We start from the raw sequence: 16,870 nt of genomic DNA, 5'->3' as shown, positions 1-16,870 counted from the left end.
ATTTTCGATCCCTATTCTTAACATATTTGTAATTCTAATTTATATATATATATGTTAGGCTCAAAGACTAAAAACACTCAATGAGTAAAAAAAAAAAATACCACGTGTTGTGGTCTCTTTAAATCATCCACAATGCTAAATTTGCATCATGGCACTTGTAAAAAAAGCCACAATGCATTCTGAACATTAGCTGATGCAACCATGATAAAGGGTGATATGACACACAGTGGTTTGTAACTTTAAAATATGCCTCAAAATATTTTTATATACAATTTTTAATGCTGAACAACATTAGTTCTACAAGTTTTCCTATAAATTAATTTTCATACTNCATAGCTGCTTACAAATACAGAAAGTTTACTATCTTAAGTGATGAAAAGTTTTTTGCATCTTTTTACAATTGTTAAACACTAACAAACAACTTTTGAAATGAAAATGAGAATAAAAAATTCATCTGTAATGATTTTCGATCCCTATTCTTAACATATTTGTAATTCTAATTTATATATATATATGTTAGGCTCAAAGACTAAAAACACTCAATGAGTAAAAAAAAAAAATACCACGTGTTGTGGTCTCTTTAAATCATCCACAATGCTAAATTTGCATCATGGCACTTGTAAAAAAAGCCACAATGCATTCTGAACATTAGCTGATGCAACCATGATAAAGGGTGATATGACACACAGTGGTTTGAAACTTTAAAATATGCCTCAAAATATTTTTATATACAATTTTTAATGCTGAACAACATTAGTTCTACAAGTTTTCCTATAAATTAATTTTCATACTTAAAAAAATTTCAAAGAAGTAAAATGTACGAAGAAAATACACATTTGTTTTTTTTTGTTTTGCTTAAAAGTGTTAAAGGTCAAACTACATGTACTTGTAGGTGCTTGATGTACTCTATATGATGACAAAAATCAGCTGGTAAAGTTAAAAACCATTGTGCAACGGATTTACTATAGTTAAAAGCCACCACAAAGTTTTGGGTGTTAACTAATAATGAGGTTATGATAAGAAAATAAAACTTTCTTTTTCATTATGATTTATGTATCTTCAATTATCTTATATAAGTAGGTAACAAAATTATTCACCACATACAAAAATGTAACTTGGTTACTTTTCAACAACATTTAATCATTCATGAAAATCTGTTGTGGTACTCGAGATGTCAACATTCTCAAACAACTAATTTACTAGAAATAATTACATTGTCAGGAACTTTTATTAATAAATCAGTCTTTTGTTTATGAGAATCAAGGATGTTGCAGAGTTATTTATTTTTACAAGAACTATTACCGTGATATTTCGAGTTGCGTTTTATGTTCTTTGAGTGGCATTTGCATTTTTGATCAATACCATATCTTTTACAGTGACACATTATAAACCCTTCCTTACTTCCAGATGTTAAAATGGATGCTGAGAAAGTGTTAATGAAATTGAGGGTACGTCCTGAATGTTAATAAATTTACTCTCAAAAATTGTAAATTCATTACGAGCATAAAATCAATCAAGAAGACCTTCCTTGTTTCCTAACTGATAGAGAACTGATGGATTAATGCTCATAACAACGGCTAAAACATTTCTGAAAGCTGCACATCCCTATTAACATCAGGCACCCTAACTAAAACATTCTAACCAATTTCAACCTGTCCGTCATATCGTGGTTGGATCAGCTAATGTTAAGAACGCTTAATCACCACAACGTGTAGTAGTCAAATATCAAGAAAGCCACAATGTGAATTTCACTCTTTGTGGTCATTTTGAATTTGCTGCAATGTGTTGTGGCTGTTTTTACAAGTGCCATGATGCAAATTTTGTGTTGTGGATGATTTAAAGAGACCACAACACGTTGTGGTCGTTTTTTCACTCAAAGAGTGTTTTTGGTCTTTGAGTCTAACACACACACACACACACACACGCGCGCGTGCGCGCATTAGGCTCAAAGACCCACATATATATATATACACACATATATATTTAATTATAGTTAAGAATTGAACAATTTGCAACTAAAATTTTAAAAAATTTCATATTATTACAGTAGAGCATCTATTATCCTATTATCTGAAACAATTTGGGACTGGGGTTGTTAAGATAACTGATCATTACCTTACATAAAGTAGTACATTAAAGTAGATCTATGGTTTAGTTTGGCAGGAAGGGGGCAANGTCCCGGGAAATCGGACTCCAGCTGTGTTCAAGGTCACCCAGCTGTGTAAACAATGACTCATCGGTGTTACATTTCACAGACAGGCGAAACAAAGGAAAATAAAATTTAAAGCTTTTTCTTCAAAATAAACGCATTTCTTTCGTTTTTTTTCTGTTTTAAGTATTTTTTACGTTTAATTGAAATCTATATAAAAAATGTCAATGTCCTTAAGGAGTTAATAAATCAGTCTTTTTTTTTATGAGAATCAAGGATGTTGCAGTGTTATTTATTTTTACAAGAACTATTACCGTGATATTTCGAGTTGCATTTTATGTTCTTTGAGTGGCATTTGCATTTTTGATCAATACCATATCTTTTACAGTGACACATTATAAACCCTTCCTTACTTCCAGTTGTTAAAATGGATGCTGAGAAAGTATTAATGAAATTGAGGGTACGTCCTGAATATTAATAAATTTACTCTCAGAAATTGTAAATTCATTACGAGCATAAAATCGATCAAGAAGACCTTCCTTGTTTCCTAACTGATAGAGAACTGATGGATTAATGCTCATAACAACAGCTAAAACATTTCTGGAAGCTGCACGTCCCTATTAACTTCAAGCACCCTAACTAAAACATTCTAACCAATTTCAACCTGTCCGTCATATTGTGGTTGGATCAGCTAATGTTAAGAACGCTTAATCACCACAACGTGTAGTAGTCAAATATCAAGAAAGCCACAATGTGAATTTCACTCTTTGTGGNCCCCTGTACTAACAATAAAGTCAAAGGAACCATACCCCTACTCGCGACCCTTCGAGAGATATAAGCCCCTGAAATAATAAATTCCTATTACAAATGTACTGAATTATTTATATTGTTATATTGACCAAATAATAATTTATGGGCCAAATGAATAATAATACAGTGGTACCTCAGGATACGAACGCCCCAGCATACGAAATTTTCAGGATACGGCACAAAATTCCAACATATTTTTGCTCCATGATACGAACAAAAACTCACCATACGACGTTGCATTAGTTCGCAGCGCCATTTTTTATTCACTTCTGTTCATTGGTCTCAGTCCGCGTGTTTGCTTCGTCGTGGAAGGATNTTTAGCACTGGCTCAGTTTGGAAATGGACGAGAAAGTAATTGATTGTGTGTGCTCCTCCATCGTCGCTATAAGGCAGCACATATATCTCAAAGCGCCCGAAAAGTGCCCGCAAAACGCGCGTTTTAACAAAACTCTATAAACGCGCGTTTAACGCGCGCTTGGCGTTTGAGTGTGTACGGCTACATAGAACTCTTGGTTCTTTAAAACGCACGTTGAAAAACGTCTAGTGTGTACAGGGCCTTAAGGTAAAATAATTATAAAACTTGATAGATATATATAAAGGATCTTATAGAACTAAATTGTTTGCAATAGAATTTCTTTCTGCAAAAATTCTTAATGCTGCCAGAATCTTAAAAATAACACTGATTTCTACAAAACTATTGTTGATTACAACCAACATTTAATTAAAATATTTCTTTTAAATGTTAAATAGCTGAACACTTTTGAAGCTTATTTTAGCTCAACTTCAGTGCTATACATTTTTTAGAACATATTAAGAAATGTTTAAGCATTCTAAATTATCAATTTCAAATATCTNAGTGCTATACATTTTTAGAACATATTAAAAAATGTTTAAGCATTCTAAAATATCAATTTCAAATATCTTTTGGTTTGATAAAACAAGATGACAGTCTACTCTTCAACAACATAATTATAATAGTTCTTCAGATTAAAATGTTAAATTTAAAATTACACATAAAACTAACAAGTAAGTAAGATAAGCTTTAGCTACAATTTTCTATAACTTACAATTTCTATTAGAAACAAAACAATAAAATTTTCTTATAATGTTTTAAATATATTCCAACTTCTTGCATCATAAGAAATTTTTAATATTAATTATTAAAGTTATATTTTTTTGTAGAAAACTATAGTGAAATCTTATATTAGTTTCAAGTTTAATGTTAAAAAATTTAAGTCTAGTATATTTATTGACATAAATGAATTCTTTTTCATTAAAAATACATTTCTTGAACAAACCTTAAATTATTTATTAATTTTTAGTTTTTTTTTACATTAGATAAAATTAAATTAATAATAATAATTTGCACGAAATATATAGAAATTTTTATGTCAAATGTAAAAATTTTAATACAAATCTTACGCTTTAAGTCTATAAAGATCTTGTTCTAAATTCTTCTTTGTTGAGCGTAAATCAGTTAATTCTTTATTTAATTGCTTTTCTTTGGATCTTAATAAGTTTAATTCTGAAGACTGATGAGAATTTTCTGTTTGTAGTGTATTTCGTTTTTGTGATTCTTCTTCTAACTGATTACTTAGAGATTTTACCTAAAATATAAACAAATTAAAAATATATATTTATATAATATTAATTACTTATTACTTATCAGATATAATTTAAATTTCATTATTTTCTAAATTATGTAATTTTTAGTTTATTACATTATTTAGTTTATTAATTATTACTCTTATAATATTGGAAAAGAAAACACTTAACATTTATTTCTTAACAATACACAGAAAAAAAAATATATAAATTTATACCCTTTCTAATTCTTGCCTATACTCTCCTTCTAATTTCTGTATTTGCTGTTTCAATTGACAATAATCAAAAGTTAATCCAGATATTTGGCATTCTTTCTCTTGACTAGCAGCTTCTGCTTTCTGACGAAGAGCTTTCTCTTCATTTAATTTAGTTTGAAGATCTGTGTAATGTTTAATAAAATATTTAGAAAATTTTAAATTTATTTTTGAAAATCAAACTTAAGTAATGACTTTTTAACAGTATTTTCAATAAATACTTGTTACTACTACAATTTATGCAACATTTTTGATGTATGTTTAAGAGTATATTTAACAAACAAAATAATTTACCATATATGCCACTATATAATTGTCAACTTTTTGAGTTTAAGCCTTAAAAGAAAACTCTGTCTAAAATTAAGATGAATTTATATGGGATATGAAATACAAACTTTTACTGTAGTGTGTTAAACGAGTGCAACAGTAGTCCTAACATCAGTGTACATCATATTTCAACTCTTGCAACTTCCACAAATATTTCCAACTAAAACTCATGTTTTATGAACTTATTTAGAGCAGAGATTAATATAATAATAAAATTTCAGTATAAATAAACACTACAGCACACACCATTACCAACAACTGATATGTCAATGATACATCACTGATATAATTGGCAAAACATGAGCAAAGGCATACTACAGTGTTCTACTATCATATATCATATGTAGCCATACTATTATGGTACTATGCCATGTATGAAATCTGTTCAAAAAAAAGATCATTTTTGTCATACAAACTTTATTACCATAATTACAATATTATACATGTTTGTCCTCTTCAAAGTACTCCATCTGCTTGCAATGCACTGCTCCCATTATTTTTACCACTGTTGGAATGCTCCCTGGAACTTTGTTTGTGAGATGGCATATAGTTGTCTCTGAGAATTCGGTTGAATCTTGTTTACATGTTGAAAATAACATCCTTTCAGGGTGATTTTCAATTTTGGAAACAGAAAAAGTCTGTAGGGGCAAAGTCTAAAGTATGGGAGGTGAAAAAAGACAACCACATTGTTAGAGGCCAAAAACTGGCCAACAAGCAGAGATGCACAACTTGGCACATTGTTGTGATGCAACACCCAGCTTGTTTTCCCATAGCTCAGGCCTCTTCTAAAGCACATATTTCCTCAAATGCCTTAAAACTTCTATGTAAAATTCATTGTTAACAGTCAGATCCTTGTGTCACAAATTCACGATAAACTATTCCCCAATAATAAAAAACAATCAACAATGACCTCAAGTTTTACTAACTGGTATACTTTTTTCAGTCAAGGCAACATTTGCCCAACCCTTGTGATGATTATGCCTTGGTTTCTATGTTGTAGCCATAAACACAAGTTTTGTCTCCTGATATGATAGTTTTCATAAAATTTTTGTTAGTACTGGCAAGGTGAAGCAGCTCTTGGCTCACCATGATATAGTTCTTTTTTTTATCATCAACCAACAGACATGGCAAAATTTTGAAGAGATGCAATGCATGCTAAGTTTTTCAGTCAAAATTTTGTGGCACAACCTGGTGCTGATGCCGACTTCCTTAGCAACCTCTTGCACAGTCAAATGATGATTTGTACAAATCACAGAACAAATAGGATTGATGTTTTCATCATTTGTTGACATTGAAAGTTGTCCTGATCCTGAATCTTCCTCAATCGATGTTCTGCCCGATTTAAAACGCTTAAACCATTCTTGACACTGCAAACAACTCATACAGTGTCCTCATAGGCCTGATGAAGCAAAGCCCACACTTGCAGTCTTAAAGCAAATTTCAAACAAATTCATTGCTCCTTAAAGTTTTTTATCTTCACTTTGCAGAGTGGTGACTGCACATGTTTACTTAAACAGCTCTAGACCACCAATTGATCAGAGTAGTATGACGTACCAAATGGTGTTGTGTTACCAAAGTTTGTCACTAGGAGCCACCACTTGCCAGAACTCAATCAATGTGACGATTTGCAAACTATGACAAAAGCTTGGTCTTACTTTGAACAGATTTCATAAATTATTAATAATTTATTGAATTGTTAATTGTGTGAGAAGAAGAAATCATCCAAAAACTATATTTGAACAATAGTGTTAAAATGATACAAGACTTTTAAATTACAATAGCAGATAAAAACTAAATTTTCCAATTAAAATTGTGCCAAATATTACCTACAAGTTTAAAATGAGAACAATTAAAATGTTATAAATGAACAGAAATTCAATTATCCAACTAAAATATATTTAATATAGCTTCTTGGCTCTGAAGTTATTCTACAGTTGTTATGATTGATATAAGAGATGCCTGATTTTATCTTCTCTAGATATAAGAAAGATTATTAATTGACAAGAACTTTTATATTATTAAAAATCTACACCAATTTAAAAATCAAATAAGATAACTTTATATACAAATAATAAATATAAAATTAAACAAAATTATAATTTTAAATATCTTGATTTAGATTTCAGATATTGACTGACAATACATTACTATGCACTAGAACTCAAATAATAGTAAGAGAAATATTTAAACAAAAGTTAAGTCAAAATACAAAACAGATTTAAATGTAACAAATACAATATTGAAAGCAGACATCATCGGAACTGATAAGTTTGTCTACTACTGATAGGTACATGTTGGCGGCCATTCTGTATTTTAATGCAGTCATCATATAGTGAAAGATGGATTACAAAATCATCAAATTTGTGTTAGGAATATGAAAATACCAAAAAGTATACATAGCATATATAATTAAAACATATATACAGTATATTATTTATCTTTCCAGCTGTAAAATCACATTTTAAGTTAATTCTAAATAGGAAACAGATTGAATAGAATACTTTAATCAAATGGAACATAAAAATTATGACAAAACATAAATGTTGATTAATTATTAATTCATAAGAAATGACTTGGGCAGAAATAACAAAAAAGAAACTGTTATTATGAACAGAAGGGTGACTGAAGGTTGGCTTAGGTAGCGAGAGTTCAAATGTTGAGTTACAAAGGTAATTTGCTAATTACTTCAAGGGATGGAAATGTATTTGGTATTCTAGCATTTATAATGTCATTTATGATCTAAGAGACTAATAAAAATTGATATAGTGATTTATCTGCTGTTTAGTTATCAAGTAGCTGTAATTTTTCAAACGATTTTGCTTTAATTTTGTATAATAAATGACATCATAAATGCAAGAATACCAAATATCTTCCCACACTTTGAAGTGGCTGGTAAATCACCTTCATTATACAACCTTTGAACTTTCACCATATAAATGCTGTTGTTGTAACCACTTTAAGTTTCTTTTTCATTACTACTACACTACTGTTCTTGTTGAAAGAATGAATAACTCAGGAAAAGTTTATGTTTCTTGGTACCATAAACTTAATTTCGACAATATCAGAAAGTTTAACAACATTAATATGTATGACATTAAGTTATGAGGGACAACTTAACCAAATTAGTATTCTCTAACAGATAAAAGAGTGTTGTTCAGGTTTTAACAACTTGTCCTCCTCTCCTATTCTTATTTTCAGCCAGTCTTTATTTGACACCTATGGTTAAAATTTGTTGTCTAAAAGAGTATTTGAACCAATTCTTTGTTTTCATATTAAAATATTTCATATGTGGTTAACTGATATGTTTCAGAACATTAAAGGTGACATGTTGTTTTCATAAGGTTGTTATGAACAACAGTGTCTGTTATTTAGGGATGAATAAAACAGATGTCCTATTCGAAGGGTCTGGGGATTGTAAAAATGTCCGTTAAGTAGAATGTCCATTAATGGAGGTTTCACTATTTATTGAAACAAAAGTTTATAATTATTAAATTTAAGATAGTAGCTTAACCTTTAGTCAAAATTATGTATATATGTATAATTAAATGGCCAGGTTATAGTCCAATATTTAATCTGGCTGTATCACTTAAGTATATAGTAACTACAAATTATCTCAAAATACTAAATCTGTTTTTAAATTTAAATTATTACAGTTTTATTAATGTGTGAAAAATGAAGAAAATGTATTTATTATAAGATTTATTATATTTTGTTATTAATTATAAGATTAATAATATTACTTTGTATAGCTTCCATATTAGCCTCTTCAGTTGAAGAAAGTAATTTCTTTTTGTCAGCAGTGAGAGCAGCAACATCTTCTTGATGAGCAGTTACTTCTTGTTCATATTTATTTTTAAAATTTTTCAATTCGACGTCCATCATTTTACGTTCCTAAGTAACAAAAAGTAATGAAAACATTAAATTTTCAAACATTTGATTAATTACACATACTTGCTATTTACAAAAATATTTTATTGGCAAAAGAAAATTCCATTTATTTTTACACATTACAATTTTGACAATTCAAATATAATTAATCAAAATATTTGAAAGTTTGTTATTTTTTTTAGCATTTATTTAAAAGTTTATCATTGTTTCGTCTTAATTTGATATAAATAATAATCAAATTTATAATATATCTATATTTAAATTAATTAAAATATCTATAACTGTAAGGCAGATAATAGTAAGGGCTTATCACATCAATGACAATGGGCACAAATGCTCAAGAATCAAAGTAAAAACATTTAATAAAACAAAAAGAGGTACACCTCTTTTTGCTTTATTAAATGTTTGGTGTGATAAGCCCTTACTATTATCTGCCTTATGGTTATAGATATTTTAATTAATTTAATTATACTTACGGCTAAAAGCAATTTCTGTAATAATAGCTATATTATTTATATCTTTTTAACAGTATTTAATATATTTAAATTATTTACATATTTGATAACCAATATTAAAAAAATTTAATTAATAATTTATATTATTGTTAATAGTACTATATGCAACTATATATTTCAATGCTGTCATCACAAAAATCATGTGAATTCTAAGGCAACTATCAGGTCAAGCTAATTCAAATGATAGAATATTGAGTTATTTCTTGAAAGCATGTGGTCCATAATCTAATAATTACTATTTTCTATCTGAAAATTTCACTACGTTATTTGCANTATAATTAAATTAATTAAAATATCTATAACCATAAGGCAGATAATAGTAAGGGCTTATCACATCAATGACAATGGGCACAAATGCTCAAGAATCAAAGTAAAAACATTTAATAAAACAAAAAGAGGTACACCTCTTTTTGCTTTATTAAATGTTTGGTGTGATAAGCCCTTACTATTATCTGCCTTATGGTTATAGATATTTTAATTAATTTAATTATACTTACGGCTAAAAGCAATTTCTGTAATAATAGCTATATTATTTATATCTTTTTAACAGTATTTAATATATTTAAATTATTTACATATTTGATAACCAATATTAAAAAAATTTAATTAATAATTTATATTATTGTTAATAGTACTATATGCAACTATATATTTCAATGCTGTCATCACAAAAATCATGTGAATTCTAAGGCAACTATCAGGTCAAGCTAATTCAAATGATAGAATATTGAGTTATTTCTTGAAAGCATGTGGTCCATAATCTAATAATTACTATTTTCTATCTGAAAATTTCACTACGTTATTTGCAAAAGTTTAAATAAAGCAATGTATACTTACATTGACTTCTTTCATAAAACAATTAAACCAATTAAAAATTTAGTAATTTCCATTAATGGAGATTACTTCCATTAAATGAAATTACAATATATATAAAATTTTACTTGTAATTTGTCTGCTTCCAAATTTCAAAATTTAAAATAACACATTTCTTTTAAATTATTGATAGTTTGAAGATAACAGGTTTTTATTTAAGTAGTAAAAATAGTTTTGAAAATTTAATAGTGTAATTTTCTAAATATTTTGGTCATACTAATGTTATATATTTTACGGAATCTTGTTAATTTTTCAAATAAATTTTTTTAATGTACATAATAAAATTAAGCTATAATCATATTGAAAGTGTACTGGAATTGTATTCCATAAAAATATCAAAATTACAAATAATGTTTTTAAACTGTTTAAGTAATTAATGAGTAATTTTAAAACTATTGCTATTGTAAATTATTGGAATGTTGATTAAAACACTCCAATAATTTTATTAGATTCTTTTTTTAAACTAATCAATTAATAAATTAAACAGATTAGTGGAAAACAGCTATTTGCCACTAATCTGTTTAAATAAATTTTATTCACCTTTTTTTTTTATAAGTTGGATGAAAATATATCATCCATTATGCTTTAAGTTTTAATATCATTCAATCAGTTTCTTCAAACAACAGATATATTAATTTCCAGTACAATCTGTATAGACTTATTAGTAAATAACACTTAATTATATTCAGAATATAAGTTGTTCAAATATGACTTCATTTTTAAATTTATTTTTTCATAATCTATTTCATTCCAAGCATAATTAGTCTTAAATAAGTAGTAAAATTACTTACTTTTTCTAATTCTAAACATCTATTATTAATTTTAATATTTTCTTTCATGGTAGCAGCTTCTCTCTCTTTTAATCTTTCCAATTCAATTTGAAGAGCTTGTTTACGATCTAAAAAATATTGCATAAATATCAAAATACAAATTTCACAAAAAAAAAAACTTTTTTTTAAAATTTATTTATAGAAAATAGATTACTTTCTAAATCTTGCGATCTGTCAGACACTTGAGTCCATGAACTATGTTCTTTTTCTAACTGTGTCTGAAGATTGATTAATTCTCTTTCTTGAGCAGCAGTCAGGTTTTGCAAAGCAGTTACTTTTTCATTTAAATCTTGAAGTAACTGTTCTTTATTAGCATTTTTCTAAATAGTAAATATATATTTAAGTGCTTTTATATTGTCAAACTTTAGTTTTTGTTAAAACTGAACAACAAAGAAAGTAGAATTCTAAACATTTATTTAAAAAGTTTTTAAAGTGATCAATCAGAACTATAAATTAAATATTAATTTTTCACAAAAAACTTTTTAATTTGATGATAACATTAATGTTGTCTGAAAGAAATTTAGTACATTACATTCAATAATTTAATACAGTTGATCTTCCTATAACACGGTAGATATGTTCCGGTTTTTATGAATCCATTTTCTACGAGTCCAGTCAATCACAGCCCGGCACGTATGCAGTTTACGGACTACGGCTGTTTGAAAGGTTTCTTCCATAAAATTAATCGATTCTAGACTAATTCGACTCAACATTTCCAAAATATGTATAATTTTTTGGGAATAATCTGTATAAACTATGCTATAAACAAAAAATTGTAGGATTACTTACCGAGTGTGCACCGTTTGACGATGCCATTGCTTAAGCTTGTTTTCATCACGGAGCGGTGCATTAAACGGCGGGCGCATGTTTTCTGATAAGTTATTTTTTTGCGAAAAATTTGCTGAACCTTGGAGACATCATTAATATAAATATAATTTTTATGGCGGTTAAAAAATAAATGGTTTTTAGTAGGTCTGCTGCTCGTTTAAACTCAATGGTTTGTACAATATCCACTATTGGTCTAGATTCGACCAATCCTGTTGCAACACGAGTCAGTGATGACGTTTTACTGAATTATAGGAGTGTTTTTAGCATGTTTGTATGAATACTGTCGCAATTTTTTCGCCGTGATATAGGAATCCGAACTATAGGAACCCATGTTATAGGGGGTAATTGTATATTGAATCTTTTCAATAAATGAGTTTAATTATACAAAAATAAGTGGAAAACAATTTATACATCAATTATATACAATATAATTTTTATACAAGTTAATACTGCTTGAAATCATAATTCTGTGATATCATCAAATATACTGCCTATAAACAACATTAATTCATAAAAATATAAAATTCTACTTGTCATATAATTTAACATAGTAATACTACATTTCCATAATTTCAGGTTAAACTATATTTTTAAAAAAAATTGACTAAAATTGGAAAATTAACCCTAAAATTGTTTATTTGTTATTAAATACTAACCAGTAATTTAAAATCTAACTTGAGCTTATACTTGTCTGTACTGTTATGATAAAATATATACATGGTTTTATTATTATTTACTATTTATTACACTATAATATTTATACAGTCAACCTATTGTATCTGTGAGTTAGATTTTTTGTATACTTTTTATTACAGAATTCTTTTTGTTTAAATTTTTAAATATAATTTTACTTTAATAATAATAAAAAAACCTTTCTGACAAATTTTGAACACATTCAATAATAATTTATATTTTTGTGTTTGTTTCATACCTAGTTGTTGTTTTACAGTTTCATGAATGGCCATCATTATTCATTATCCATAGTATTACCAGACTTATTACACTGTTATAGTAAGTCTGGTATTACTGCAAATGATGATGACCCCAATTTATATTCTATTTAACTAAGTTAGCACCTACTATAAACAAACACTTTGTAGTCTGTGAGCAATGTTCAGAATTTCTTTTTTTTGTGTGTAGACCTAATAAATGACTGCAGTGTACAAGCAAAAATAAAAAAAAAANATGCATACCCAAGTTGCGCCAAGATTTGTTATGGTGCTTCCCATTGGAAGGTCCTGAACATCCCCTTTAGCCCGACCTGGTATCTTGCAACTACACATCTTTGAAAAAAAGCTCTCAAGGGCTGCCAGTTGTCAACAATGCTGAGGTCCAAGAAGCCGTTGAAGATTAACTCCTCTGCCTGATGCTCTTCACTGGGGATATCCAAAGGCTAGTGATGTTCTGGGGCACTTGCTTGAACTGACATGATGACTATGTGTAGTGGATATGTATATAGTCCATGTATCACTATTACTTCCTGTTCACATATTCCAACCAATAAACAATTACAGAAAGAAACTAAAAGTCTCACTTTCATTTGGGTGATCATTATATGTTTACCATAACCAAAGTGTTATAAATGACTTCTCAATGTAAAGAGTACTTATTTAGTTTAATTCATTTGTTATATTATTAAATTCTAAGACAATAATTCAATGTGCCTATCATAATGTATGATTTTTAAAACCTGTATTTACACTAGTACGAAAGATTTCTGAGAGAAAGCGTGATCAAATAACATCAGCCAAGATTCTTTTTTTTTGTTAAAGCACAGCAAAAAATCTCTATCTGTTTTAATGAATGTTATTTGAAAACATATCAAGTTCTGTTATGTAAAAATTGCCTAATAAAAATCTGATGTGAAAACTATGTACAAAACTATGAGAGATTCTTCATTAATAAGTGTAAATATGAAAATCTTTAACAATTTTTATATTAAATTATTAATAATGATAATTTTTATAAAATTCCATAAAATTAATTATAATTAAATAAATAAATTAAATAAATTAAAATTCCATAAAATAATAGACTGTATTTCTTGAAATTTATTGTAAAATACTTACAGAAATATTATTGGCCATCCTTGTCTGTTTAAATAAAAAGAAATACATATTAATTTTAAAATATAAAATTAGACATAAACTTATATGAGAATTGATTGATAAATAAGTTCTTTACTTTTATAAAATTAGTTTGGGAAGAAGTAGAATAATGTAATGTTTTAAATAATAATAAAATTCATTTATTTTTTTAATCATATATATTAGTTTTTCAATATAATCACCATTTAAATTGACATATTTTGCCATATATTCTATTCAATTTTTTATTCCATGCACAAAAATAACTTTCAGATGTTTACTTGATCCTTTCCTATAAAGTGACTTGAACTTTGGCATCCAATGAAAAATACTGACCTTTCAGCACCTTTAATTTTGGGAAAAGCCAGAATTCTGGTAGTGTCAGATTTGGACTGTGATGAGGAATAACCCATAACTTCAGGTTATTAAATGTCTTCATTGTTTCCTTACTGCAATGTAATGTTGCATTATCATGGCACAATAAACTGACTGTTCTTTCTGAACTTACTCTGTGATATAGCTTTTAAGGGCTCGTAGTTTTACAATATGTCACCAAACTCTACCTCAAATTTAAAGATAAATTATTAAATTAATTATCTTTAAATTTCTCAATTACATATTAAGTAATAGAGAAATATACAAATGCAGTACAAATGAAACTCAAAACTCACACCTTAAAATTCAAGCTTTACAAAATATTTTATTTGCAACTAGCATTTTTGGTTATCATGAAAGATTTTCATCAGGCTACTCCAATTAGAACAACAACAAATAAGTTACTAGGATGTGCAAAGAAAAAGATTTTCAAAATTTGGTACAAGAAGAAAATCAAAATCAAATCTAACTTTCCATATTATGAAATTATTATTTTTTCATATTCTATTAATGTGTATTATTTGTTGTTTTTATTGGAGTAATCTGATAAAGATCTTTCAAAATAGCCAAAATTATTAGTTACAAAAATCTTTTGTAATGCTGTAATTTTTTTATGTGAGTTTCATTATAATTACAATATATACAATGCAGTATATATAACAAAAAAAATATCTTCCATATTTACAAAGAAACTATCTAGCAAGAGCAAAATATTATAACATCGAACTTAACAGCATAAAGTTTATTTTTAGGTATCAAAATTATCATCTATCTTCTAATGTATTTGCAATATAATGGTGTAATGTTTTCAACATTATGTTAATATTTATATGGACAAAGTTTATTGCTTGTCATCTACTGAAGGCTTTTNTTTGTAGTCTGTGGGCAATGTTCAGAATTTCTTTTTTTTGTGTGTAGACCTAATAAATGACTGCAGTGTACAAGCAAAAAAAAAAAAAAAAGCTTTAATTTGTAGGTAAACATGGTAGTGTTTTTGTATTACCTGGAAGGGTGTAAAAAAAGAAATATGTTGGGCAAATGGTTTTATTACAGGATAACCAGTAGTACAGAGATGGTGCTCTCTGGACAAATAACAAATATTCTGAATTTCTCACCCTGCTGTATGCATATAATTAAATTATTAAATAAATTAATCAATGTGGTTAGTTAATAAACTAAAAAATATATAAAACTAGGAACTACTTTTCCTTGCTTAAAACTAAAAAAAATTTTTAAATAATATTTTTGAGCTATGCTCCATTATATATATACACAAATGGAAATTACTGTATACTATATGTATTGTAACAAAATATAAGTATAAAAATATATTTTTTTATAAAAGAAAATAAAATTAAAAATCTATATAAACAGAAACTGACATCTTTATTTTAAAATATTTATAATTATTTGTTTAATTAAAATAATAAAACTTACCAATGATAATTCTCCATTAGCTTTCTTCAATTTTACATTAACATCAGCTTCAGTTTTTAGTTTATCATTCAGTTCCCTTAGTTGCTTTTCTAAATTAACTACTTTTTCACTAATTTGTTGAGAAGAAACAGACATTTGTGTTCTTAAACCTTGTTCCTGTTCTAATCTATTCCATAACTCTTGTGCTTTAGCTTCTCCTTTACGGCGATTTTCAACTTCATTTTCAAATTTTCTTTGTGCCTATATTATAATATATTAATATTATTAACAATAATAAAAAGAAGTAATTTTAATTTATAAGATATGTTTTGCATAACTTAACATATACATTATCTTTTCTAACAATATAATTAAAATAAATAATATAATATAATAACAATATTCAATATGTAAAATAACACAGAGTTCAAATGATTGATATGACGATTATTCTCAGAGAATAAAAAGAGTCTGATTATTCTTTCACTCTCTTCTTTTTTTTTACTTAAATTGCAAATAAGAAATAATAAACATCTTTCTCATTGTGTTTACCAAATTTAATGCTTCATTAAAAATTTTGTTTTATTTACAATATTGTTATTGGGGATAATTTGAGTAGGAATATCAAATCATCTTATTATCATCAGTAAACATAAATTTTAAATAATTTAACAACTTACAATTTAGTAATTTAAAAATTACTAAATTTTATGCCAATTACGAATAATTAAATTTTCCAAGATATCATCCGAAAATATTATTTCACTAATAATATTTTCAATACTTTCTTATTAATTAATTAATAAATTATTTATATATTGAACAAATTATTCAAAACAACAATAACTTATTAAAAAATGTCTCAAAACTAATTTTTTAAAATATGCTAAATAAAAAAATTTATATATATAAT

At 27.1% G+C, this 16,870-nt stretch overlaps 1 protein-coding gene across 1 annotated transcript in view; it reads right to left on the bottom strand.

Moving 5' to 3' along the window:
- The window catches only part of LOC111634293 (rho-associated protein kinase 2-like), a 123,127-nt gene that overhangs the window by 31,735 nt on the left and 74,522 nt on the right, over nucleotides 1-16,870 (bottom strand). Inside the window, exons 19-24 of the mRNA XM_023379030.1 lie at nucleotides 15,979-16,218; nucleotides 11,406-11,571; nucleotides 11,213-11,319; nucleotides 8,886-9,036; nucleotides 4,783-4,943; nucleotides 4,382-4,566 (exon numbers count right to left, since the gene is read on the bottom strand). Of these exons, the coding sequence (XP_023234798.1) occupies nucleotides 4,382-4,566; nucleotides 4,783-4,943; nucleotides 8,886-9,036; nucleotides 11,213-11,319; nucleotides 11,406-11,571; nucleotides 15,979-16,218 (1,010 nt within the window). The remainder of the gene's footprint in view (nucleotides 1-4,381; nucleotides 4,567-4,782; nucleotides 4,944-8,885; nucleotides 9,037-11,212; nucleotides 11,320-11,405; nucleotides 11,572-15,978; nucleotides 16,219-16,870) is intronic.

This window comes from Centruroides sculpturatus, unplaced genomic scaffold (assembly GCF_000671375.1).
Source record: "Centruroides sculpturatus isolate CEXI.00-Female unplaced genomic scaffold, Cexi_2.0 scaffold520, whole genome shotgun sequence".
NCBI classification, from domain to species: domain Eukaryota; kingdom Metazoa; phylum Arthropoda; class Arachnida; order Scorpiones; family Buthidae; genus Centruroides; species Centruroides sculpturatus.
Note: the sequence above shows the minus strand (reverse complement) of the source record. Positions and strands in the feature narration are given on the sequence as shown.